Source organism: Harpia harpyja, chromosome 4 (assembly GCF_026419915.1).
Source record: "Harpia harpyja isolate bHarHar1 chromosome 4, bHarHar1 primary haplotype, whole genome shotgun sequence".
In the NCBI taxonomy this organism is placed as follows: domain Eukaryota; kingdom Metazoa; phylum Chordata; class Aves; order Accipitriformes; family Accipitridae; genus Harpia; species Harpia harpyja.
Window position 1 is genome coordinate 43032624 of NC_068943.1, and position 27494 is coordinate 43060117.

The following is a 27494-nucleotide window of genomic DNA, read 5'->3' on the forward strand; positions in this document are numbered from 1 at the left end:
AAAAGGCACAAGGAAGCCAATTAATCCTGCAAGGTCTCCTCCTCATCTGTGGCCCCAGTAAGACACACAAAGGAGGGGTATCTGTCCTTCCATACCCCTCACAGTCATGGAGGAGGGAACAACAGGAACTATCCTCAATTTGCTTCAAATCAAAGTGCTCTCAATTCAGTCTCCTTAAAATAAAAGGAGAACAGGAATGAAAGAGAGTGCAAGCGTAGCACAATTTGATGAATTAAATCCAATACTGATTTTCTACAAAAAGAACAGCCTTACCTCCACTGACAGCAGACCATAGACATACTCTGCAATTAACAACAGTCCATCTTTAAAAGAAAAAACAATGTCGGCATATGAGGAACAGAGAGCAGGTGATACTTCCATTCAGGCTAACTCTGCTGACAGTAGCCAATCTTGCAATCCAAGTGTAAGAGAGCTGATCTTAAGCTGCTCTTGACTTCTACAGCAGAGAATCAATGCTGGGGCTCAGGAAGCAGCAGCAACCAGAAGGTGAAAAGGGAAAAAGGGTACTAGCTCTGAATCTAAATATTAACCATCCTTCCTACATGACAAAGGAGACTTGTGCCATTCTGGTTAAACTTTCTATTTAATATTAAGTCCAACTGACTTGGAGTTTGGAGCTAGATCTAAATCCAAAGTCACCCTAAAGTTATTGCAAGAGCATCAGGGTTCTGGTCTGGGACCCTCTGAGAGCTCATTAGCTTGCAAGTCTTCTCCACAAAGTCTTTAGCACCACTTTTGAAAACCTCCCTAAAGGCATCCATCCATGATGGTTAAAAGTTACTCAGGGATTTAACTAGCATTAGGATCCTTCCTATCAAGGACTTGAAATTCAGGCATCCCTTACAGCTAGCACAGTTGGAAAGACCAGTGAGCTAGTCCCCCCATATTTTACACTCTTACTGGAAAGCAGCAGCTGGCTTCTACTTAATCCTCACCTTTAAAACAGCATCCATTCCCTTTTACTCCAGTAAGCTCTTCTCCTTAATAATGCAAGAGGCCCACACCATGCTGCATGGGTTGGCGTAGCCCAGGTGACAGAGAGCTCCTGCACTCTGTTCCTTGCAAAATCATCACATCCAGACACACAAACAAGGCTCTGTTAGCCCCTACCCCGCTCTTTCAAGAACAGACCCAGCATACATGGGCACCTTTTGCTCTCAGTTCTCACCTGTCTACCTTCAGCTACCCCAACCAATAGAAAAAACCTTCTACTATCCCTGAAGCTACAGAGGTAGCAATCTTTGCTGTGCCTCCACTTGCAGGCACACAGGGGCATGGTATGTTAGTGCCAACTTCTTTGTATCAAGGGGAAAGGGACACAGGCTAGGAACATGCAGCATAAGCAAGCCCTGGGTACATAAATAAAATATGGAATTTATCCTGACCTCTTACACACACCCCAAGGATGTCATTTGGGCACATCTTCAAAGTTTGACCTCTTTTCTGATCTTTACAGAACTTCCTGGGAATCCAAGCAACCGACAGAATTTCTTAAGCTGTCATAAGTCTATGACATAAGTCTATAATGTAAGTCTTAAGACATAAGCTTATGTCTTAAGCTATTCCCTAATCTCCTTGCAAGCTCTCTTTCATGAATTTTGATCCATTATTTGAGAAACCCTTACTAGCTTACACAAAGGAAAAACAAGCCCCACAGCCCTGGAACTAGCAGAATAAGGTACTGCACAGTTTAGAGGGCTAATTAAGCTGCAGCCAAGATATAGGACATATCAAACCGAGACATCTTAAAAACTAACTGCTCTTCCCCATCTCCTGCATTTTGATATGACCTCTAATGTAAATCATTTTGATTTACATTTAGTTTTTCGTGTAAATCATTTTTATATGATCTCATGTAAGCTGCCACTTGCTTCTCTCCTCCATTTCCCCATTGCTTTCCATCCTTGTACTTTCCATGCTCTCTTCTCTTCAACAGTTTGCCTCCTCCTTAGACTGAGTATGAGTCCAAGGACGGATTCCTCCTCTGGTTCAGTAGCTTAACTTTTACTCTTAATTAAAACATAGTCTGCATCCTAAACCTGATGGGTGCCTCTTCTGTCGTATCACGACAAAGAACAAATCCTTGGATCAAGCAGAAGCAGGCTCATGAACTTGGACTTAATCTAGATGAAAGCTCAAGGTAATTCATACATACTCTTGTCTTGTTACAGTGATTATGGGGTCTGTTGTGTGCACACATCTCATCCAAGTCTCTGGCTGTCTCCATCCCAACCTCACCCACCCTTTGAATTACTTTAAGAAAAGCTGCTATTGCGAGCACAATTACGTGGACACTCAGCTCTGCCTATCTTTGTACTTATACAGTTGTGGTGTTTCAGCATCTGAGCAACGCATATTTAATTCACCACGTCTATTTTCCTGTGAAGTAAAAAAAGGAATTATCCTTATTTCATTAACAGCAACATGAAATGACTCACCCAGGCAGAGAGCAAGGAACTGAGCCCTAAATTCATACAAAACCTGACTCCTTCTAGCCTGTCCGACTAACCTCTCCCTTCTGAGGCTCTAAAAATACTCATAAAACACATCGTTACCCCAAAACAAAATAAAATCTGTATAGGCTCCCTCTCAGCATAAAGCAGGCATGACAGACACTTGACAACTTACATGACTTTGCAGAAGGAAAGCTTTTTCCTCAGCGAAAATACATGCAGATGGCAGACCTGCTTCACTGCTGTCCTGCAGGATGCCTTTTCAGGGTATGGGTTCTGGACCATGGCAGTACTTCACAATGTACAAGCCAACAGCAGCACTCACACCTCAAGAAAAAGAATTGCTAGAGAACACAGAATGCATCTGCCAGCAGCAGGACAAAATTCTCAGTCTTCTCTGAAAAGACCTGAGGGTTGGAGCATGGTCCTTGGAAATCCATCACTGAGAAGCTTAACTCCACTAGCAGCACCCCCTGGTACCATCTTGTACAATAAGAGCAGGCATGCAGTTAAAATCTTTGCTATACTTAGTCCAGATTTCAGCCATCCTCAGTTATGTATTCCGCTCCATTTTTTTTATCCCAGAGTCAACTTAGCAACTCAGCATCCCTTTACTTTTGGCTGGAGTAGCTTCTTTCAGCACTTTGCCAGATGTACTGAGGTTGGTACAGATTCTCACTTGCTCTCTCCTCTAATCCTCCAAGTGCGGCAGAGGCTCCTTCTGCCTGTGATAGCAGAGGCAGCATGCCAAGAGAAGGTGCACCTTCCAGTACCTACCACACGGTTTCTTGCTCTCCCCTCTTCTGCCCTACTCCACTCAGCTTTTGTCACAATTTACAGGCCTGCTAAAACCCTGGGTGGTTGTGGTTTTGTTTGGGTTTCTTGGGGATTTAAGAGCTGCTGTACAATAGTCAATTGATCAAGTCAACAGAACTGCCTGTAGTTCTTTGTAACAGAAGCAGAGAGCTCCATAACTGTGGGTGGAGAACTTTTTGTTAGCGGTCAAAAATACCACCATAAGATCAGCAAGAAAGACTCTCCTCATTCAATTTTCAAGAGTCTAGCAGATTCAAGATGCCTCAGAAACAACCTTCAACTTTGTTAATAGGAATAGTAAATAGAAAGTTCTCAAACATTTTGTTAGCCTTCTCACTAATTCCTGTCCAGCTTCACAGCTTACATGAAACTCAAAATGTGTTTGAGTTATTTTTTTGGTTAAGTTTCATGAGCACAAGCCACTGGTATCCAAAGGAAGACTATACCAGTGGAGCCTCATGCAATTACATTAGCAAAGAAGGGAAAAAACCCCAAAGTGGCAAAGGCAATTTACTAGCCCTTGTATGGATTATTTAAGGATCAGTATCCTCCATGAAAACAGAACTTTTGTAATTTGTAATTAAGTCTAGGCAGTAGGAATATTGCAGGTCCCCAATAAGAGAGGTCAGAAGGTTCACCATCACCCCAGCTCTGCATAAATAGGCCTGAGATCTGATTGTGCTGTACCTAAAACACATCAGTTCCAGACAGGAAAATATTCTTAGCACCAGTCTAGAGGCTCCAGTTTAATCTAGATCTGAAACAGGCAGCCCTTCCAAATGACTCCCCTTCTCGCTATGCCCAGAAATCCCCCATCTGAGTATTAACGAAGCCTAACCCTGTTTCACCTATGAAATCCCAGACCAAATGGTATAACAGCATACGTGAAATAGAAGAAGCCCAGGTATCCCATAAGTACCCATCTGCTTTGCTGTCAGGTACTTTATTTCCTGGTTGGAAACACCGATCCCCACTAGTCAATTACGCCAGGCTCCGCAGCACCAGAGACTGGCAACTGGAGTGAAACATATGGAGGAGAAGGTTAGCTACAACTACCAAGTGCTAATTCTGAGCCAAACTCTGTTGGGATATTAATTAGCTCTTCAGGGTCAGGATGTTCTCTCAAGTGAGTCAATTCCTCAGATGACTACTCAGCTGCTACTCAGTTCTTACTCAATCCATTGGCCTTTGACATCACAGTGGGGAGTCTGAGTTAGGTAAGCATCTGCCCTACTATACAGTTCGTATGAAAGACCTCCGACCTCAGAGTCAGCTTATGTGGAGTAACTGAGTAACAGACCTGAAACAATGCTCTTGTGAGGGACCATGCCCAGATACAAGCATGCAGCGTGGAAGACACCACATTCAGATGCTTCTTGTAACCCACTATGCAGCAGCACAAAGCAAGCCGTTCCCAAATCTCAGCATATGCCCTCCTGTGGGCTCACCATAACCCCCAGTCACAAGATCAGCCAAGCAAAATGCAACATAACTCCACTGTGCAATGCAGTAACAAAACAATGGGAATTTCAGAAACCAAAGTCCCAATGTAACACTGGTCCCAAGGATGTTAGTAGAGAAACAGGCCTGCAGGAGCTGGCCTGGGATAGAAAGGTGGTAGTAGCTCAGGGCTCATAGTTCATGCACAGCAGAAGCAATGAAGTAGATTCAGGCTCAAAAGATGAACTACAAGATACAGCAAAACTCTTAATCATACGGCTCTGAGCAAAGCAACAATAAATCATGCACAAAAATAAGCATTCATATTTCAACAGCTTTTGTGGCAATGCTGCAATTTGAAGCAGTCATTAATCAACCTAAAGAACAAGAAACTTAAGCTTCTTCTGGAACTGCATAGCAGTTCACCCAGCTGCTACACATGAGCTCTAGATACCTTAGGACTGTCACAACACATCAAAAGTAAAATACAGCAGCCAAGCTCAATATTGTCTTTGCTGAGGACAAGAACCACATACAAAATTTCACTTCTGTATTTTTAAAGATCAGAGCTGCTAATCAATATACAGCAAGTTTGATGAAGCTATCTGCACCAGCTACAGTTTTGAGGGATGTGCCTCAAAAAAAAAATGCAGGGTACTTGAGGAGTTGGATGCATTTGTCCCACAAGTTCTACTTTTAAGTAGGCAAAAATTGCATCTTTTTAGACATTGGTAAGACCAACGTAAATCGCATTTCTTGTTAAATAACTCTGAGAAATACAGGGAAAATAAATAAGGACCTCAACCAGCCCAGCCCATGTAATTTCACTGAGCAGTTCCAGGCATTCCCCCAATTCAGCTGTGAACAGACTTACCTGTCCTCACACATATGAGGGCTCAAGAACCGGGATGATTCGTCATCGTGGCTGCTTTGCTGGCTGCTCTGCTGGCTGCTGCAGTATGAGACAGGAAAACAGAAGCAATTAGACAGATTTGTATAAGTCCCTACAAAACACCCTGGTTTAAAGCCAGAACAAGAAAAAACACAAGGCTCATATTTGGGAGTGCAAAGAGAAAATAACAGAATACATTAAATTCATATCTGATTTACAACAGGCATGACTGGTTTGAAGCCTCTTAGCCTCACTTAGTGACACTTACTTAAGAACTTTCTGAAATACAAAAGTGACCTTACACATTGCCTATACGCAGTTTCATCATGCCATCCCAGAACAGCTTCTTACAGCTTAACATTTGAATACCAAACTGCTGCATGTTCATATACCCCTCACTTCTCGGCAGCAGGACAAAACAGTTAAAATGAACTCTTACTAAGGACACAGCGGCCAACACTAAATTTCTGGTGGAGAGTTACATGCTGAGCCCACAAGATGTCACTCTGCCCCTTTAAATAGGTGTTTTGGGGGCGATTTTTTTTCGTGTACATCTACCGTATAGATTTCGCCTTATTGCCTTCTAGCAGCCTCCATCTGCTCCAGGAACTCATCAGGGTTCCTGCATCTCCTTTCTATAGCTTCATTTCTTTGCAAGAGTTTTCCTTCTGAGCAGGAGGTAGCTCTGATTCTGCCTTCAGGTAACAGACCGCAGCGCAAAGAGCAGATGTTCCTGGGCTAGCTTCAATCTACTTTGCCAGGGTACCACTGGCTATGGAGTCATGGCAACACAGCTTTAACACAAACTGCACAGTCCCACCTGGGGCACTCAGTACACTTGCCTGTGCACACAGGCTGTGCTAAAAATGCTGTTGCTTCACTGTTGGTAAGACCTAAACCATTCAAATAAAGCTAGTTCAGGTATGCATACGCACACTTGCAATCACAGCTTCTATTGCACTGTCAACAGATCTGCACAGCACATTGCCCAAAAGGCACAGAAATGCAACTACCGTATCAAAATGGACTCAATTGTACCTTTTCATTCTTAAGAGCAATAATTCTCAGCTAGTTATATCTATTTTGGGGGGAAAACATAGTACCCAAAACACTGCAATAGGATTTTTCCATGAAGTCTACTTGTCCATTGGGATTTTTTTTACCTGGCCTTCACCTTTTTAACCACTATAAGGAGGATCCTATCTCTTGGAAGAAGACACTTGCTTCTGCTGTGCAAGAACCATTCCCTAACTTCTCTTTCCATTTCAGCAATATTCCCTGTCCCTCTTTAAACCGTTTTCTCAAAAAAAAAAAAAAATTTAACAGAAATTTTTTTTCTTCTCTAGATATATTCTATGCTTACATAAAGAAATTATGGCTATTCTTACTGACACCTACTTATGCTTTACAACTCAACTACAGAAAGGATACTTTAAAAGGTAACAAGTATATTGACTTGAATAAATTAAGTCCCATGCAAAAAAAGGATTACTTTTACCATTGCAGAATATTAACAGAGAAAATACTTGAAAAGGTTAGGAGTTTATCTATAATCTTGTTTTCATACTTCCAAGGAATGACAAAATACAGCCAAGCAGGCGGGGAGGAACTAGAACCATCAAGTTCCTCAGTGACACGATGAGAACTACACACTCTGGTACTAAACAGCATTTCTTCAGCAAATCTGTATAAATAAATGGCTCTAACAAGCCTCCACATTCACTTTTTAGGGATCCAAACTCCTAAAATGCCTGTCCTCCCCACAAAGTGTTCTTCTAATTAGTTTGTTTTCCTGGACAACTGTTCACAAGTTTTAAGGTGAGCATATCACAGTCCTTTAACATGACCATTTTTCTTTTTTACTCTTTAAAAAAAAAAAAAAAAAAGAGAGAGAGAAGGGGAGGGACTTTCTCTTCCCCCTTGAGATCAGAGTTTTTGCCAAAGAGGTTTGCAGTTTCCTCTGAAAAGAAAAAAGCCAGCGAGTCATTTTCATTTATTTAATATTTTCATCAACCACCTTGATTTTAACCAGCTGCTTCTCTGAGATCTTCAAGGACTCCATCTTATTGAACATGACCTTTCTGAAAAACACAATAGCTGTCTTGGGGACCCACTTAGCATTTGAGACGCCACACACACCTGGCACTGTCCACTATTTTTGCTGCCTGTTCAGAACATGAGGCAGAAATCTGTTCCTTACTGTTAAGATAAAAAGGGGAACAGCCTGAAGCTTTCAGAAGAAACTAATCAGTGATTGATATTTACAAAATCCTCGAATAATATAGAAACTAGCCTTTGAGGTTAGCATACAAACCCACAAGAATCACATAATATTTATGACTTTCAGCTACAGATTTAAAGTACACGGATTGCACAGAAGTCATAGGCATGCATCTTGTGCAGGCACATACACGCAATCCCATAGAGCATACTTTGCTTGTTTTCCCCATTGCACAGTAGAGTTTTACCATCAGAGCCAAGACAGGTAAATATTTTTGCAAAAGCCTCTCAGCAAAGGGACAGATTCAATTTTCTGCTCCCACACCCACATACTTAGTCATTCTTAAGTGTCTCATTGCAGAAAGGACAATCAGAGAATAAGAATTCTATATTGGCTTCAAGCTATAAATCAACAGCTATGTAAGAGCAATATACCTCAAAAAGCAAATAAACATCTTTCCTGTACTGCTGAGCTTAATTAAGGCCCAGTGAACTGGTTTGGAAAGAGCTCAAGAGGAACCACATTTTCCCTCCTAATTCAAAGGAATTATATCACCCTTCTGACAGGAGAAAGCATGGCAGGAACTATTTCTATAACTACTTGTTTCTTCATAAAAAACCCTCCCACAAAACTTTGCCATATCAATTCAGATCAAGCAGATATATCAAAACTTACCAAAGGAGAAATCACAATATATCACAACCTAATAATAGCACCTGCAATGCTGGTAACCCCATGTGAAAGTTTACTTTTGGACAGCTATACAAGACGAACCTTAGTCCTTTTCACGCTCACCTACCCATCATTAAAACTCTCGTTCAGAAAGTCCTCCAAATCAAGGTTTAAAATTTAAAGGAATCCAGATATTGCAACACATTGCAATACAACACCTTACCCCCTTGTCACATATGAACACCAGATTACAAGCAATGAAAATAAACTCAGACCAGGAGAGAGAAATTAGTTTTTACCCACTTGTCTATTTGATGGTATTCAACATGAGCTATGTTTCACTACAACAGTGTTTTGAATGGAAGCTTTGCAAAAGTTTGTGAGCTTTTCAGACAAAGAAAATCATTGCAACATTCTGAATATTAGACAGTGCAGCTGTTCAATTCCCTAAAACATACAGAGCAGTTGAAATGCAAAGCCTATTGTTTTATTACGTTTTTCAGTCTATTTTAAGTTAACCATGCCTTTTAACAATTACATCTTTGAAGAGTTTACTTCCACCGCTCCTCCATCTCACTGCTCCCAAATACAAGAGAAACATTTTTCTACTGACTGAAAAACAGGTGTTCTGATCACACGCCACTTTGTTCGAATCTGGAGGTGAAAAACAAAAATCAATTTTGCACTATTTGCAAGACTTCTGTATACTGAAGAAAAATAAGAGTCAATTTTGCAGTGGAAGAAGCTCTATACAGTTTGAACAGCAGCAGTGTATCTTGATAGGTGTATAAAGGAAAACAGATCCTCAAACATCTTCAAAATCGAATTTGTGTTCTGTGTTCTATTTCTTATTTTCTTAACGATATCAGCTCAGTTGCCAGTTCATCCTTCCACCACATCAGAAGACCCAACCACCACTCTTCTACAGAAAAAATACATTCCTAAGAATGCTTGTTCTGTTACCTTTCTTTTCCACCATCCATAATTTGTTACAAGTCTTAAACAGTTTTTATTGACTTCATGATCCACATACACACACATACTTAGATGAACAGTCACAAAACAGTTACACAAAAGAATCATCTTTTCCAAATCTTGCCAGAAGTGAATGTGAACAGACTGCTGGCACTAAAAAAAAAAAAAAAAAAGTTCAAAACCTGCTTTTGTGTCTTAAATATTTAAAGATTTCTCTTGCACTTGTTCTTGAGAAGTTATGAGCTATAAACTAGATTTTGTACTATTCTTATCCTCCTGCTTTTTTTTTTTTTAATAAGTCTCATTTTATTCTGAGATTTCACAGACTCTGAATGATAAGGCTGAGCCAAGATCTTTTATTTTATGCATGAACAGGCTTTCCAAGCTAAGCAGGTCTTCTACTAGAAGATATTTGTCCAGATTTCACAAAGTTCAGACACTTGGGCCAATGTTTGCACACTAGGAGCCTTCTGGGACTTCTATAGCCTCCAGATGTGGGTGATAAGTCCACCATACTTTTCTTTCTGCAGGTGTGCTTGGCAGATCTTTATTCAGAGAAAATTTTTTCAACAATGGGGCAAGCAAAGAAATGGGAAAGAAATGGCTGTATCCTCGAAGATAGAATCAGTTAATGAGTTTGGAGAATTATTCATAAAACTCTGTGGCCTTCAGAAGACTATTGTCATCCACAGCTATTAGCGAAACTTTCAGGTCTGAACCCAGATGAATATTTTGTATTCATTTGCTTAATTAATCACTGTATTCATAAGGCTTTGGGTTCAAGTATTAACCATTTCAAAAAGGAGAATAATAGACATTGACAATCAGGTATACATATATTCTTCAATTGCTTTCAGCAACTGTGGCGACAGTTTTTGGAACTAAAAGCTACTACTAACGAAATCTCACGATACATGAATGTTGTCATCAACATAGATTTGGGAACTAAAAGATATGCAGATAATCAATAGAACAGTGGACTTGCATCAAGGTTTCTGTTCAAATTTACAAAGCTTTTCAATTATTTGAACTAAAGGGTTCTTTTCATTCTCACAGCTACAAACATAAAGACTTGAATCTACCTGCATTAAAATACATCACAAAATAATTAGGATGTCTGAAGAACTGCCACCAGAAAGAGTATAGCAGTACCAATATCTGGTGTGAGTTATGGTTACTTCCAAGCTGGCAAAAAAATTAAATACATCATACCTCTTAAGGTATTTTTATATTGTCAAAATCCATATTATTTTAAGCCCAAACTCTTTTAATTAAGTCTAAAAGATTCATGGTGAAAATGGAGTATTTTAGACAGTGAATTCCATGATGTGCAGTCTTCAATTGAAAACTCTTCTGATATGTGTGCTTGCCCATCCTTCCCTGACAACATAAACACAGGATAATAAAACTAGATTGAACTTCAAGCCTCAAGTGTCAGAAGAGGTCCCTTTGAGTGTTTTCCCACAGGGGGCATTAGCAACCTGTCAAAGACAAAACAATTTTTTCTTTCGATTTCACCTTCCTGCTCTGTCCATCCTTCCCACAATGTAGCCCCCCTCACACTTCTCATGAAACAGCAGAAATAGACGTCCCAGTTGCCTAACACCACCTCACTGTCCTTGGCAAATTAAATTCCTGTCATCAAAAGCACCGTGTTACTATGGTTGCATGGATACGTAAATGACTGTGCCATTACAAATGTCAAGGAACTGCCAGGTGGAGGGGAAGGAGAAAGGAGCATAAGGGACATACATCGGAAATCACTGACCTAAGTTCCAAGGGATAGTAGTCTCCCTCATCAAGAAGGGCTGTCCTTTGATAGATCTAAAGCTTTCAGTCTGTGAATTAAGAGCCAAAGCACCCTCAGTGACACAGCTTTCCCACAGGTGCTCCAAGTTCCCACTCTCAGTATACAACTGTAAACAACTGTAAAAGTTTTCAGGGGAAACATATCCTTAACACTGAAGGCAGCAAGCTAACATCAGGCTTTTTTAATAAAGTAAGTTTGCTGAGCATGGACCTTCCTAACTGCTGAACTGATACCAAGCCCTCTCGGAAGCAGGTACCACAACATTTCTAAATCACAGCACCCTTTCTGTTTACACAGCCCTGCTCCATCTAAGGACTGACTCTGAAGGAGTTTCTTCAAAGAAATAGGAGGCAAGCACCCTATTTCTGTGCACATTTCACTGAAGTTGAAACATGGATATGCAGAGGCAAGAGGAAAATTAGTACCCAAGCTCAAGCAGCAAATCAGTGCAACAAATGGAAGGCAGAGCTGGAAGGTGAAATTTCAAGCGCCTTTTTTAATCTAAACTTAGAGTATGCACTACCTGGAGCCTAACATATTGCCAGCATTCCCAGCACTTACTAGTCCAGACATTCATATCTTTTTAATAACTCGGTTTCATTGATGGGAGGGATGTAAAGCAATGTTTACAGTCTAAACCCATTATTAATGATCAAAAAAGGTAAGGGACAGTTGCATATATAATATAGACCATCATCAAATTAGTAATAATTGTGTCCTTTTCAGTCACATTCAGAGTTGGAGAGGCAGAGTGTGAATCTGTAGCAGAATCATCTTCTCTCCTTGCTGGAAAGGTTTACAAGGGGCAGGATGGGCAAGTTTCTTCTCACTGCATTCATTTCATCAGCTTCATGTTCAACATGAATAATGGACACCTTGAATTTCAAAATACAATCCAGTGGAAAACAACTGTGTTAATGAACACGATGATTAATTGTTTAATACCATCAACAGGCACAATGCCGTGTAAGACATGAAATTCAGTCGGTACAATGGTAAATATTTGCTGACTAGATAAGATCAACAGCATTTAAATTCCAGGCTGTTTGTAAACCAGTTAAATTTGACACTCTTGTGTGACTGGTCATCCTAAACCACACAAACACTGAAAGGGAAATATTTAAAAAGAAAACCACAAACTGCACAAAGGCAGTAAGATTCAGCCAAAAAAAAAAAAAAAAAAAAGCTGGTGGCATTCACAGCCACTTAGCACACATTATCATAAACAAATGACAAAAACCTGCAGTCACAGCAAACAGTACATCAGTACTCTTCATAAGAAATATGCATGCATCAGTTTAAAAAAAAAATTCAGTTCACTGGAAGCATAAATTAGGTCTCATTTGAACTTGCAGGTTCAGAAAGGAAAGAGACTACATTAACAGCCGAGTTGCACATTACATTAATAGCCATCATTCGTGCACTCTCGCATTTCAGATTAGAAGAGATACCACATAAATGGAAGTTTGTGCTTACAGACTTTCCAAAGCTACCAAAGGCAGAGAAGATGGGCTGTTTACTACAGAGATCTAAGTCCAAAAAACCCCACAACTTGTGCCATTTTTGCTTTGAAGATGCAAGAGCACCAATACCAGCTAAATACTCAACTATGTATTCAAGTCCCAAATTCAAGCCATAGGATATTCACACGTCACTCACATTGTTTTCTGGAGAAAACAGAAGCAAAGTTTTACATATAGTTTAAAGGATTAACAAGGAGAGATGTGTTCCAAAAACTTGGGACAATATTAAAACATGTTAAAAAATAATTTGTCAACACCTCTCTACACTCAAAACATACCATGTCTGACATTTGTCGTCCCAAAAACCTCAATTAACGAACTCCAGCTACAAGCAGAACATGAAAAAAGGCAACCCATTTGCCTGTTCCGGTAGGAAATCCCTACGGAACTGTCAGTTCCTCACACAAATCAGATTTCAACAAGAATTTTGTCGAAACTTGAAAAAGCAAAAGTGCGCTCATAACCCCAGTACACACACATCTACCGCTTCCTCCAGCAGCTTGCTATATTTCTACCAAAGGAGAAGCCCCACTTCTCCTCTGACTTAAAACTGAAACATGGAAGTTCATGAAAGCCAGAGAAACTGAGAACTACAGAATTTACAGTTACTCATTTTGCATCTTCTTTGAATTGTGTGGCATGAAGTGAACAAAACCTTAGTCTACCAAGCCTTTCTAGTCCTCTCTAATCATCAGCTGCACAGGACTTTAACAGTTTTCTCTTCATCAAGTACTTTTTCCGAGGTGAGTAAATACCACCACTAATATTATCTAAAGACAGTAGTTGTCTTGGATTGCATTTCCATAATGTGAGAGGGTCTATAGCCTTGACTCTTGCAGGTTTTTGGTGGTGGTTTTTTTTTGTTTTTTTGTTTTTTTTTTTTTTTCCCCACATTTAGCAGTTACTTCGGGGAGAAAAATCATGTCACTGTCTCAGGCTTTCATGAGAGCTTTTTCCTCTAGAACACACCACAATATTTTTCCTAGGTGTGGAAAGAAGAAAAAGGCGAATGAAGCATTAATGTATTCCCAGAAACATTCAAAATTAATTTCTACTTTATTAAGGAAAGCAAAAGCATTATGATCTACTTGAAATCAAAGATTCATTTGTTTTTATAAGAAAATTCAAAACAAGACACTTGTGCTAAAAATATTTACACATACGTTCCAACAAATCAGCAGTTCACTGTTAACTGATGTTTCTCACAAGGGTGACCAAGAGACTTCAGAAATGAACTTTTTTCTTAAGGAAAAAAAAAAATTGAAATTTTACCTCTTTCTGCCACAGAATGTGAAGAGTAGCAGCCACAGAGCACATAGTTGTGCTAAAGTGCTAAAGATTTTCCTAACGTCATTTGTTTCATACTATCAGACAAGCTATGAAGATTGTCTGTAAAACCTCTATGGTTATGTGTCCAGCAGCTCAAGAAACCTCTGTCTCCTGAGCACGTACCCTTTTCAAAGATGAGATGAGATGGAATGCTTCCAATAATATACTTCATTTTTATCATCTTATGTTACAGGCATTTTAGGACATAGGTGAGTCTTTCCCTTTAGCTGAACCTGTCATTTAGGACTTCAGTTAAGTGTCGGTTTCCAGCAGAAGACCAAACTGAGAACATTTGTCTTCTGAAACGTCAAGAGCTACAGCACAATCTTTTCCCCACTGACCCAACAAAATCCACAGCAAGTTTTACATTCTTTGGAGCACCAACATTTTGCACTTCATTGTTAACTAGTCTGGATACTGTGATTGACCAAATTTATCTTTAGGACAAACATTAACACAAGACAAACCGGGTGATCTTGGAGAGCTCAAGGGAAAGGGAGCTCTGGGAAGGGACTGCAGGCATCAGGACACCACAGGTTCCAGAACCTCCTGCAAAAGCAAATTCAGCAAGGAATAATGACGAGTAAAAGATGATTCAAACTTTTTACCATTCTTGGCATTCTGGCTTATTTCTCCTCACAGTAGGGGAGCACATTCAGATTACCACTAGTATGATATTTGCCCAGCATGAATGCCTCGCAGTAAACTGTTCAAAAACAGAAGAGTTACCATACTTCAACTATTTTCAACTATTGCCTAATGTACTGTTGTTGAGCATTCACACAGGAGCCTATGTCAGGCAACAATAGTGCAGGGCCCACCTATTTACTCTCAGCTTCTGCCAGTAGCAAGGTGGAAGCACAGGACCTCAGTCCAATACTGATCTTAGGCCAAAAGGAGAGCAGTACTGTAAGCCCAAGTGATCTACCCTCTCAGCAGTTCTCGCCTTACACATCAAGAATCACATGCAGTTCTGGAGATTACTAGCAAGGGTGGCTTTAAGAAATAAATAATAAATTAAAGCAGATACACTCTCACATCCCCAGATGAATAATGCATGTTCATTACATGCATAGCAAAATGCCAACAGATTGCATCGACTAGCCTGTGAGGAAAGAAACATCATCATGTCTTAATAAAAAATTTGTGCACTTGTGTGCAGGGTTCATACTTTATAAAGCTGTATGCAGGTAAATAACATCTATCATTACCTGAGTAGCAAATGATGGATGAGGAATATAGGTAAGAAGCTACCTGCATCCCTTACAAAAATCGTCCTATTTATCATCTGTATAGGCCCTCAGAGCACCAAACTTGTAGTTTGGGTCATCATGATTTTGTACAAGTTACAGGTAAACTCCTACCCCCGAGAAACAGCTTTTTCCCCGCTTTTTCAACCTTGAACAAAACTGTGTCATAGGCAAGCAAAGCTCTTACATGCCATCTCTGCTGTTTAATGAAAAGAAATAAACAGTCTCTTCTGCTCTCACTATAGCCATCTAACAGCTTTTAGAGCAACAGCAGGTAAACAAACCTTAAAATTATCCAGGCTGTTAAAAACTAACCAGTGATATAGAACACTTTGTAGGCTGGAGTTTCCAGACGAAAAAAGGAGCCAGCCTTCACCAGACCTGGAGCATTACAGACAGCATTTCAAGTCCTAAAAGCATTTGTTTATTCACTTGGATGCTTACTGTATGCTAATGGTCACAGAGCTATTGCTCTTGCTCAGGGGCATGTGGAAAACACATGCATCACTGGAATAAGTCAGCCGGTGCACAGTTTGCTCTCAACTACCAGCTTTCCTGGGAAAACCCTGCCATACAAACAGGCAGATATCACGCCACATGAAGGGGGTAAAGGTTACTGGACTGTAAAAAAGTTCCAACTGCTTGATAACAATTTAACTAGAAAGAGGGAGTGACTGGAAGCAAACTGCATTCATCTCTCTGGTGGGAACCTCATGGCTGCCTCCTTTACCAGGTGAAATTTGGGAACCTGCATACTTAATAGGCACCTGCACTCCTAGCAGATGTATGGCACACTGACCACATTAGAAATCCCTGTCACAATTAACCAGCTGGATGGTTCAAGCATCATCACTGTAGCTCAAACCCCAAGACAAGGCTTGGTGGAGAAACCGCTGGACAAAATGTTTCAGCCTTTACTCTAGTACGGTAGTCCCTGTTGCATTTAAACAAGTGACTAGTACAGTAAGTGACATTACTAGCATCTGTTACAAACAGCAACAACATAATAAAACAGCAGCAAGAAAGAGCCAGTGCTCTAGATGACCCAGTCTAAAGTAGAGGAAGGTAAACAGGCAGTATCCACCTGCTTTCAGAAAGCCAGCTTCCTGCCCTGCTATTTTAGAACAGGGTTTCACATACAACAGCTTTGGGGCACAGGAAGGTTTACCCCACAGCACTAGCTGCTAGTCTCTTGCAAATTAACGCCACAAAATCCTTTAGGGCTCACTCTTTCTATGACTAACTCCCCACACATTCTGCTTTCTCTGTGTTGTTTCCATGCCTGCTGAGTTTTGAAAGCCCAGCAATGATCTTTGCATTCTGCAAGCCCAGAGGCTCAGGGCAAAGTGACTGGCAAACTGGTTTGGTTCCCCCCTCCCCCCCCCGGACTAGAAAGGAAAAATTCCATTGGAAAACATCATGTTTCCCATTGCAAAAGGGACAAGATTTGGAGCCTGCTACATATGAAGAAAGGAGGTGCCATGCTGGCTTTGGTATGCTAATGCCACTTAATCCATCAACCACATCAACTTTTTCCACTCACTACTTCAAAAACAACCAGGGTTAAGGCAGAAATGTCTTAGTGATGAATAAGCAGAAAGCTATCAGCATAGCCATGGAGATATCACGTGTACAAGAATGAACCAAGTTCTCTTACACATTTTCAGCTGAAAAGCCATCCTCTGTTGAACTTCATACACGAACGTTGTGATTCTGACACTTCAGCATATGCCCTGTGCATTATCTTTCTCCTGTTTTCTATAACTGAATCACTACTTGTATCACCACAGTTAAATGAAAATCAGTAATATTTCTCAACCAGAGATGTTGTTCAATGGTAACTTTTTAAGAGAGGGATTATCAAATCCTTGATGGCATGCATTTATTGATGAAACTTCCTCAAAACTTAAAGTTACAGACTGACCTTGCTAAAGGGACCTCATGTGAGAAGAGTTACCACATAATCAGAGTGAATATTAGTAGAAAAAAACCTCTGTCCTATAAACACTCAAGCAACACAGCAGTCAGTGAGTCAATCTAGTATGTTGGGTGCAGAAACATATGGAAGTACAGTACATACTTTCAGGCATAAACCCACACAGAAGGCTGCATGGGAGTCGCAAAGCAACAAAAGAAAAAATGGCCCACACTAAGCTAGTATAAGGATTTATAATGCGCTAATTTCTCAGAGAAATCTTTGAAGTGTCTTGTGTATTTTGGGCCTTCAGGAAAGGTAGATTATTCCACTCTCCCATTAAAGGTAAACTACACTGCCTGTTGTAGACCCTGATTACATAAGGTATAGCTTTTTCTTCATGTGGCCACACAATAACTCCCTGGGCATCAATTTTCCTGTGTTGACAAGCTCTTGGGGGTCTTTATGAATTATTTGTCCCTTTTGAGCCAAAGGACTGAGTGACTCCCAAGTCTGTAAAGCAGCCAAGAGCCGAACCCAGACATCTTGACATGCAGACCCAGGTACTAGCCACAAGACTACCTTGTTTCTCTATTGTCCTCACATTCTCCTAATATCAGCTAATGAAGGAAGGATTTTGGAGAACATCTCAGTGGTAGGAATGAACACCACCAAAAAAAGCACTGACAAAGACTTGGCATCATCACTCCCTGTCCTGGTAATCCCAGCACAGAAGTCACCTCCTCTCTCTCAAGTGTCTCTGCAGGACATCTTAATGAAGTTAAGTCTGATCACCCACTCTTTCAGGACAGCCTCCATCACTCAGAAGCAAGTTCTTTTCACGGGCTCTGTATTACCTGTAGAAGGTACGCAGAGAACCATGAGCAAGGACAGATCCTAGCGCTGCCGTTTCTAACATGCCTACTGTTTGCACATAAGGATTAGGCCATTTGGTCTGGCATCAGCAAGTCCAATCAACTTACATTACCCCTTCCAGCCAATAGGCGAGGACAAAGTCCCAGGGAAAAGCACGCCAAGATTACTAGGGGAACAACAGACCCTACCTACCTATTGTGAACAGGCTCTTCTTGGAAGCAGGGGAGGGCGAGTGGCCAAAAAACATACCTGCTCTCACTGTATTCCTTCTTCTCTCTCACACGCAGCCACTTCCGAAGGAGGAAGCGCTTGCGCCGCGGGGAGGCACTGGGTGTGGAGCAGTTGGACCAGGGAGTGTCCTCATCACTGGAAGGGGTGATTTCAATGGATGGGAGCTGCAGGTATTCCTTGCTGGAGGAAGGAGAATCCTGATACCTGCTGGCCTCCAGGCTCTGCTCCTGCACTTTCTTCATCCGCCTCATCTTGAAGCGCTTCCTGCGCAGGGTTGGGGTGGACGAACTGGACCAGGCACGGCCACCTTCCACCACCTGCTGCTCTGGGACTTGCAGTGCTGGGAGCTGCAGGGTTTCTGTCATATTGGCAGCTGGCATCAGATGCCCTTTCTGTTTCTGCTCCCACCCCCAGGCACACTAGCTCTGATCTCGGTGTAAACCACACCACAAAACCACAACTTGCCTTCCTCCTTCCTCACCCAGTCCAGTACTGCCCTCCCTCTCAAGCAGGCAACCTCATGTTCTTCACGTGCTTTCATTTAACAAACAGCAGGGTGAGGAGGGGATGTTCAGGACACAGACATGCCACAAGGGAAGCCAGTTTCAAGTTTCTTTTCTCCTTCTCCTCTCAACAAAACAAAGTCCCTCCCCTGCCTGGTCTCTCTAAAAGCAGTAGGTTTAGCACTGAGACAAGGGTTGCCAGCAACAGCTTGGCTCACTTTCAGCTTCCTCCCCACCTCCCCTTTGCCTTCTGTCCTTTTTGACTAATGTTGGCTCAGGAAAGAAAAATCTCCGGGGGCTGTGCTAGGAAACTCAGCCGTGGTCTTCTCAAGAGACGAAGCAAGTATGGAGTGGAGCGGCGTGGAGCTGTAAGGAGGTCAGAGAGAGAAACAAAGAGAGGGAGGGAAGCAACAATACTAGATAAAAATCAGGAGAAAGAGTAGGAGGAGCAGCATGTTCTTTTTCTGTAGCGGGTAAGACATACGCAGGCAGCTGTTGCAAGTGTAACTGCACTCTTAATCCCAAGAGACAGGGTTTATATTACCAAATATGCTGCTGCTACAAATCAACCAAATGAAAAAAGGTAAGAAGGGGCAATAGCCTTCTGTAGAAGCCAATTGGACAGGCTTTCCCCTTGTCCCACCTTCCTGCTCAGCCAGCCCACCCCATGGAGGGAGGGAGAGCACAAACTTGGACTTACAGCCTTCTTAAACAAATACGATTTTTTTTTTTTTTGTCCCCATTGACTGCTCACAGAGAAGGCAAAGAAGGAGAGGGACTGAGGAATAGCAAAAAAGGCAGTAGCAGCAGGTGGCATCAGAACTGGGAGGCTGGTTGGTTTTTTAGCTCAGGTTCACATGAGTGAAAGCCGGTAAGAGTTCTTGGAGGGCAGCACTGCTTCCAAAATGACAGTGGATGATGGATGGTCTCAGGTCCAGGAACCAACAAACACACCACATAAAGACAATTAGACATGGAGACCAGATTTTAGACCAGGAAAGACACATACTACATGGAAGATTCCCAGACATTTAACATGCTAAGAAAACTCTACCAATAGTCAAGCACTGGGAGGAACAGCAGTCTTGGGACAAGTTTTGCAAAATTCTGGCAATGAAACCAAACGAGGAAAAACAGTGTGACAGATTCTCTATCAAGATCCCCTGAATTTCACTGAATGCTCCTGAATGAAGCTGTATTTTCAGGTGGAAAAGTGACAGAAAACTTCAAGAATTTAAGGGAGTAACTACAATTCAGCTGTGCAAATTTCAAGTGTGCTGTAACAAAAAAAAAACCAAACAAACCAAAACTCTAAACCCACCTTACACAGCTTTAGTTTTCATTGTTCAACAGTCTGAACCTTTAAAAATATTTGTTTCAAGTTAGAAAATATTTGTCAACCCAAATCAAAATAGTTTCTTGCATGGACTGCCTCTGTTTTGTTTGAAAATAAACTTCACAAGAACTTTGAACATCAAAAAACTGTCATCTAGGACACAGATAACTAAACATGTCAGAAAAGGAAGATTTATAACAGCAGGAACAAAGGGGAAGGAAACATTTTCATATGTTGTGTTTTGTTTTGTTTTTAAATCCTCAGTTGCTATATTCTACTTTGTTGTACTGTCCCTTTTGCTCTGCTCATCCTGTAAGTTAACAGCTTGAGCAACTCTTCAAATCAACTTCTGGAGCTCCTGTTCACCTTGGTATCTATGCATCAGGTGCGCACACACAATCAGAATGCCTTCTACAAACATCCAATTAAATGAAAAAGTTAAATAAAACAGTTTTTTTTCCAAGTCCAAGAAACAAAAATCTACACATTAGCCAAAACACCAATATTCCATATTTGAAGACTTGCACAGGTAGCTGTGCATCCTCTCTGCCTCTCAAGGTCTGATACCTTTTCTTCCTCCTCCACAATATGGAGAAACCTGAACCTGAGTACTTCAGCCACCTGTTGCCATGATTTCTATCACATCACCACACATTCCGAAGCCACCTGTACATAACATTACTGGCTACCTGTTAACACAGAAAATTAACTTTCATCTTCTTCCCATGGCATCTGGGAATCAAAACCCCACAATATCATTCCTAAATTTTAACCGAGGGAAAGTATGTGCAACTTCAGGGGAAGGGATTAGTAGCCCTTTGGAGGCTATCAAAGAAGTTTTGCTCCATGTATTAATGAGCTTGATCTCCTGTGGAATCTTTTATCAACTACACAAGATTCTCATTTAATTGTAGAAATAAGTACAAATAAGAAGGGTCAAAGTTTGCACTTTTGCATGCTGTCTTCAGTAATAAATTGCACAGTGGACATTACAAACCCTCAAAATCCCCACAGATGTTATCTAATTAATCAACAAGAGACTCATACCACACTGTTCTGGGCAATAGTAGCATTTGGTAATTACTTTCTTTGGCAAGGAAGAACTGGCCCTTTCACCAGTCTGCTTTTTGTTGCCATGGCCATGCCAGTACAATTTCTTCACCCTCAGCCACACTGAACACTAGTGGAATCCACTTCAGCAAGATAAGGGATCCCTTCACACATACAAAGATGAAAATTATTCTCTCAGGCTGTGCCATGAGACTCCTTCCACTTAGGCCAGGGTACACATGCATGGGGACTATCCCTTTAATTCCAAGTACTTCACTGATTAGTAAGCAACACTTATTTGCACTCCAACATTCTCAGCACATTTTTATTTTGGAGAGAGAATGCTGGCCACCTGTCTGATGCTCTTAGAAAAAAGAGAAGCTATATAATGAGAGAGAGCTCAAACACCTGACCCACAAAGTGAAAAATACCAGCCACATTCAAGCACTATTTCTGTGCAAATCACAACAGCACAATTTGACTGCTTCCATGAGACCCTCTGTGTTGCTAGATCCTTGTTTAATGACTACTCCTGTAGTTTAATGATCCATCTAATGATGGATTCATTAGAGCAGCAAATGGTTATCAATGCTTCAGGTTGATCAACAATCTCTCTGCTTTTCTCCTGCTCAAACATTCTGGGTTTTCCAGTGTCCTTAGAAAAGGACTTATGAATTAAGCAAAGAGGAAAGAAAAATCCTCTGAAAAACTAAAAATCCCTTCCCTGAATGAAGACCATGAACTAATGCCAGCCCAGATTCCTTGGCAGTCCTTTCCATAATAGCTTTCACATGTGTTTAAGGGACAACAAAATGTCATCCCTGGTAGATGAATACAGAGTAGGAGATGGCACTAAGAGTACACTGTAAGAACACAATTTATCAATTCAAAGCAGTTATTTTTAAATACAGGAAATACATACAACTTATTCAGAAGACTAACAAAGTCACTCAGACACAAAATGTCTGGCTACAGAAGCTCTGTCAGGTCAGGCAGGGAGATGACTGCACTTACAGACTTGGAAAAATTCAAGCCTTAACTTCCCAAACTCCCTTTTTCCTACAGTTCAACAGCATATTTAACTTATTTTCCCTTCTGTGCACACAGCTCAAAGTGGCAGCTTCTGCATCAGAAACCTGCCATGCCTACAGAGCAATCCCTGCTAGGTCAAAACTCTGATTTTCAAATTCCAAAACTTGCATGTTTCTTTTTTTCTGTGAAAATTCTAGAGTAATTTTGTGAGTTTAAATGAAAACCCAATATATCTATCTGCATTTACTTTTGTATTCCAACAGTCTTCTGCAAGAACAGTCGTGTTACCTTCGAAACTGGAACACTTCCTTACACTAGGACTTCAGCCATCCCTTCATCTTTGCATATTAAATTAGAATGAGGGCTACTATAATTTGACATATGACAACTTGTGGATACATGCAAGGAGCACATATTGGCTAGCCATTCTTACTTTACTTTAGTGGCCTACAGATCTGTCCCTTTAAATCATGCACTACCAACCAGCAGTTGCTATCATTTAAACATACACAGTCAATTTTATTTTGGATATGTGATACCGGATACCTGCATGTGTTGTTCCCTGAATCCCAAGGACTATGTTACAAGACAGATGACACAAATTTCACAGGCTGCAGGGCAAGAAATACCAGCAACAGGCTGATACCTCAGTGTATTACAAAGCAAGATGGAAGCACTCCTGTGGCCCATGCATTCCCCAGTTCTTCCCTGCTCAGTACAATATTTACTCAGGACTTGCCATGACCTCTTCCGCAAGCAGCCCAATTCAGAAAACAGTCTTGCACGTTGTTTAGTGACCACAAATCCTGATTATTTGGGTTAAACACTGTCTCAGCACCTCTTCCTTCATCTCCCAAAAAACATGCTGTGGAGGAACATAAATGCATTTTTACCCCAAAGGACTCAGGATGTCCCTTACATGCCACCTGACCAAAGAACAGAACAGTTTTCATTGTAGTTTGACCAAAAATAATAGAATTGCTTTCAATCAAGTCTCAAGTCAGTGAGAAATCAGCTTTTGGATAAATTGCATAAACCAGCCTCTGGCCTAAAATTTTAATATGTCTATCACTTTGGTCAATAATAATTGGCCTCTGAATTAAAATACAGGTGTATACATACTTGTAGTCACAGTGCAAAGCACAGCCTACACATGTGCTAAGTGGATCACAGAAGTTACCTGATCCAAAAACTAGGAGCAGTAACTCTCAACTCCTACCAGAATCACATCATTGTCATCACCAACAATGTGGGTAACATCACGGGACAGAAAGGGGTTGCAATAGGCTTAGCCACATTGTATGTAATCTCTCCTATGAAAGCCAAACAAAACTTGTGGAATATATGTTGTATGACATACAAGTTGCTGGCCATCTTAACAATACTTGAAGAAGCTGAAAAGAACAGATCCCAACAGGGCTTTCTGCTTAGAGGTTAACCTATATCTGTTTGTGCCTTCCCTTCCAAAAGAAATAATTCTAATGTCAGCAATAACCATTAAAGACTTCAGTCCGTGAATTCTTACTAAGAGTACCATGCGTAACTAGGCATTTAAGTTTTGACCTTGTACACAGTAGCAAACCACAGATTGTTCAGATACCATCCAGAATTCCCAAAGTTGTCAAACATGATTCAAATAGCACAGCACATGATCTATTTTTTCAGCATTAGGACAACACTTTCACAGTTAGTTTCTTCAGGTAGTGCTCTTCCTCCAGATTAAAGTGGACATTTGAGCCAAAGATAGCAAGCAAAACAAATTAAACCAGTGTCATGACTTTGCAATAATAATTCATCAGAAGATGGCAACAGGACAAAGGTTCCAGGACTTATTTCTCAGTTTGAGTTTTCTTTGCAGTTTAGAACTGAAGTGAATTATTTGGCACTGCCTATTGACACTGCTCAAGGCTTCTCACTTGAGCATCCGAAAGGGAAGCTCACGTCTTCTCACAAATTTAATAGAGGAGATCTAGGCTAGATCAATTAAATTCTAGTCCCTCATAAAACACAGGGCAACCCATTAAAATAAATTTCCATAGGTGCCTCGTATTTGGTTTGCACTATATACATTGTATATTAAAGAAGCAAGGGGACTCTGTCCAAATTCCTTGGAATTCCTCTACCTGTGCAGCACTTGCCTAATGGCTCACAGCACACACCATTAACCACAGAACAAGCCTGTAAGTACAAAAGGTCTCTGAACAGTACATTCTTCCCTATCCAGCTAAAACACCTGCTTCACTAGCTCAGGTCAGTCAAGTTTGCTGTATTTAACCCAGACCTGCACACAGAAACATGCACATCAGCTCAAGGACCCCAAGCACACTGAAAAACTCCACTCAACTATTTGGGAAGATAAAACCCATTGCCTACACAGGTGTGACAAACTCTCACAGTTCTCATTAAAAATTTGAATATGCCTGAATTTTATTTGCCCCAAGAGCAGCAAAGTTAAGATAAAAATAAATCTTTGCTTCCCTCTGCTAAACCACATGCAAGAAACACCAGAAAGCTGGATTCCAAATCACACCCTAACAAGTGTTCAGCATAGCAGTAATTAGGCCTTGTAGCATCCGTGAGCAACTCAGCCAATGCTCACAAACACAAGCAACAGAACTTAGACTCTCAACTGAAAGCAGGGGTGAACAAACATGCACAGCTAAGCAGCATACTGCATTGCTCACCACAGGATTAAGTGTTCTCCCAGGTTTTACACATATATATTCACCTGAATATTGCCATGTAAACCCCTACTCTCTAAGAAAACCAAACATTTTGCTTTACTGTGATATGTTCACAAAACAGTTTCAGTAAGAACTTAACTCTTTCCCCTCTTCAGTTTAGCCACCAAAAATTAGGCAAGTGGCTTAAGTCCCAGCACAATGGTCTTGTAATTTTTACCACTTGTGGGTTTTGGACAAGTAACTGAAACAGCCCCTTTCTTCCAACACTGAAAATCAGCACCCAGCAGACAGTTCTGAAAAGCACACTATTTGCATGAAAGCATGAAGAAACTTCCACAGATAAAAAGCCCCTCTGATCAAGCAAGCACAGACCGCAAAGTACAAGGTGTTACTAGTTGAAAGGAGAAAAAAAAAAAAAAGTGTTCATAAGAAATAGGACAAGCCAAAGTACAAGAACGCTACGTTTTGGTATTTGCTTCCATTCTGCACCTGGACAAAATGAAAAACTTCCAAACAAAACTAAAAAAGAAGGAACAATATTTTATTACAGAAATCCCTACCATCTGGTGACTGAGACTCTCACAAGATCAGTCATTTTTCTTCTCATTCAAGGACGATGCAACTAGTTACTTGTACAAAAAGCAGTCTGGAAAAGGATAGCTTTAATCAGAACTCGGAGACTTGAATCTCAAACTCCTACCATACATGCAGCGCCATTCCTGTCAGTAGGGGTTATGTAGATCTGCTTCCCACCTAGGCCTTTGTTTTAGCTCAGAAAGAAAAACACCAAATGCTTTAGCGAGTACTGTATTGTCCTTTCTAGGATGGCCTGACTCCAATTAAAACTTGTATTTGGCTAAGAGCAGTGGTTCCCAACTCATGACTTGCATGCTGTTTGCATGACTGATACAGGAAATAGAGGAATCTAAAACTTGAGTCTAAAGAGAATAAGTAACATTACCTGTAGACCATTATTTTCTAACAGCATGGTTGGAAGTGGAAGAGTCTTAAGTATTTCTGCTTTCTGTCTTATATTTAGGACAACTAAAACCAATCCTGAAACAACTGTCATCTCCCTCCTTTTTTCCTTTATGGTATAGGAAAAGGTAGAACATTTTTGTCCTGTCCTGCAAAAATACTGTGGAAAGGAATGCCTACTGGAAAAAAAGACTTTCTTGAGTCTTACTCTGCACAAGGCCAAATGGAAACCCCCAAAACTAGCTCTGAACTCCCAAGAGCCACCAAAATGACAGAAGGACAGAAAAGGTTCTTTCCTGTAATTGGTAAACTCATTTTATAATAAGCATATAGAAACTGCTTTTTAAATACCATTCTTGTCCATCACCTCAATTATCCACAACTGCAGCAGCAAGGCTGATAGAGCCCATTCCTTCAATTAGACAAATGCCACAGAACAACTGTCATTTTTCTTCATGATCTCTGAAAGAGAGATCTTTAGAAAATACTTCACGGACAGTTGAAAAACATCTCCTCCAGCTGGCTTTGTCATTCACACTTACAATCCTGCGCTTGCTGTTATGGAAATGATGCCAGCCACGTGCATTTCTTCCTCCCCAGCACATATTCGACATGCACATATCATAGGATACAGACACAAATCTCTCCATTGAGACACAAATCTCTCCATTGATGTTTATTACATGCCATAAACATCTGATGCATGAAATATGCACAGACTGTAAAACTCATACCCATGTTTCTTGTTTGCATAACAGAGCACATGTACATGTACCACACCTGCAGCATCAGTAGGTAGAGATTACAGTAAATGAATATAGAAGAGTACTATACATTGAGATCACAAAGCACTGTCACATGCATTGTCAAAGTAGATGCCACATTTATCATCTATAAGCAAGAATGCATTGAATGTGCCCCTCAGGCAGAAGTTTTACCTGAGTACGCCCATACAGGTGTAAAACAACTGATAAAGGCCTCCACAATATACTAAGGAATGTAGCAGACCCTGTATTATCTTAGAAAGTCATTACAGCTATTGCTCAAACATGACAAACACCACCCTCCTGGTTACATCTTCCCAGCAGCAATCTGTTACTACATTTTCATTTGTTAAGGCTAGTGATGCCTTTGCTGCAACAGAGCAGGCTACACTGCTAATATAGGTTGTAAATAAGCTAAATACACACACACACCATTTCAAGTGCCACAGTCTCTCACTGACCTAGTTCCAAACAGTTGCTGAGGTTCATCAGCCTAATGGTCATCTTTTAATGAAATAGCTTTGAACTGTCAGGTTATGTCGCAATCACCAGAAGTCTGCTTCCTGTATTTTCCCTCTAACTTATCATTATTACGTTTTTGTGAGACTGTTGGGGATAGCAAGGTCAAACTCTGCAGAGGCACTCAAAAAAGGTCAGAGTCAAGTGCTTTGGGGGGAAGCTTACGCTAACAATGCCCAGACTGTGCTCTATCTATTTCATCTA

The 27494-nt window shown here is 40.8% G+C and overlaps 1 protein-coding gene across 11 annotated transcripts in view; it reads right to left on the reverse strand.

Annotated features, from left to right (window-relative positions):
• GRAMD1B (GRAM domain containing 1B) overlaps positions 1–27494 on the reverse strand; it is a 142461-nt gene that overhangs the window by 84926 nt on the left and 30041 nt on the right. For 2 of the 11 annotated variants that reach the window (XM_052786436.1, XM_052786435.1), the window contains exons 1-2: positions 18443–19279; positions 5605–5682 (exon numbers count right to left, since the gene is read on the reverse strand). In XM_052786436.1, coding sequence (XP_052642396.1) covers positions 5605–5682; positions 18443–18804 — 440 coding nt within the window. In that variant the 5' untranslated portion in view covers positions 18805–19279. Of the gene's footprint in view, positions 1–5604; positions 5683–18442; positions 19294–27494 lie in introns of those variants that run through there. The other 9 variants (XM_052786440.1, XM_052786439.1, XM_052786452.1 and 6 more) reach the window with 7 other exon arrangements.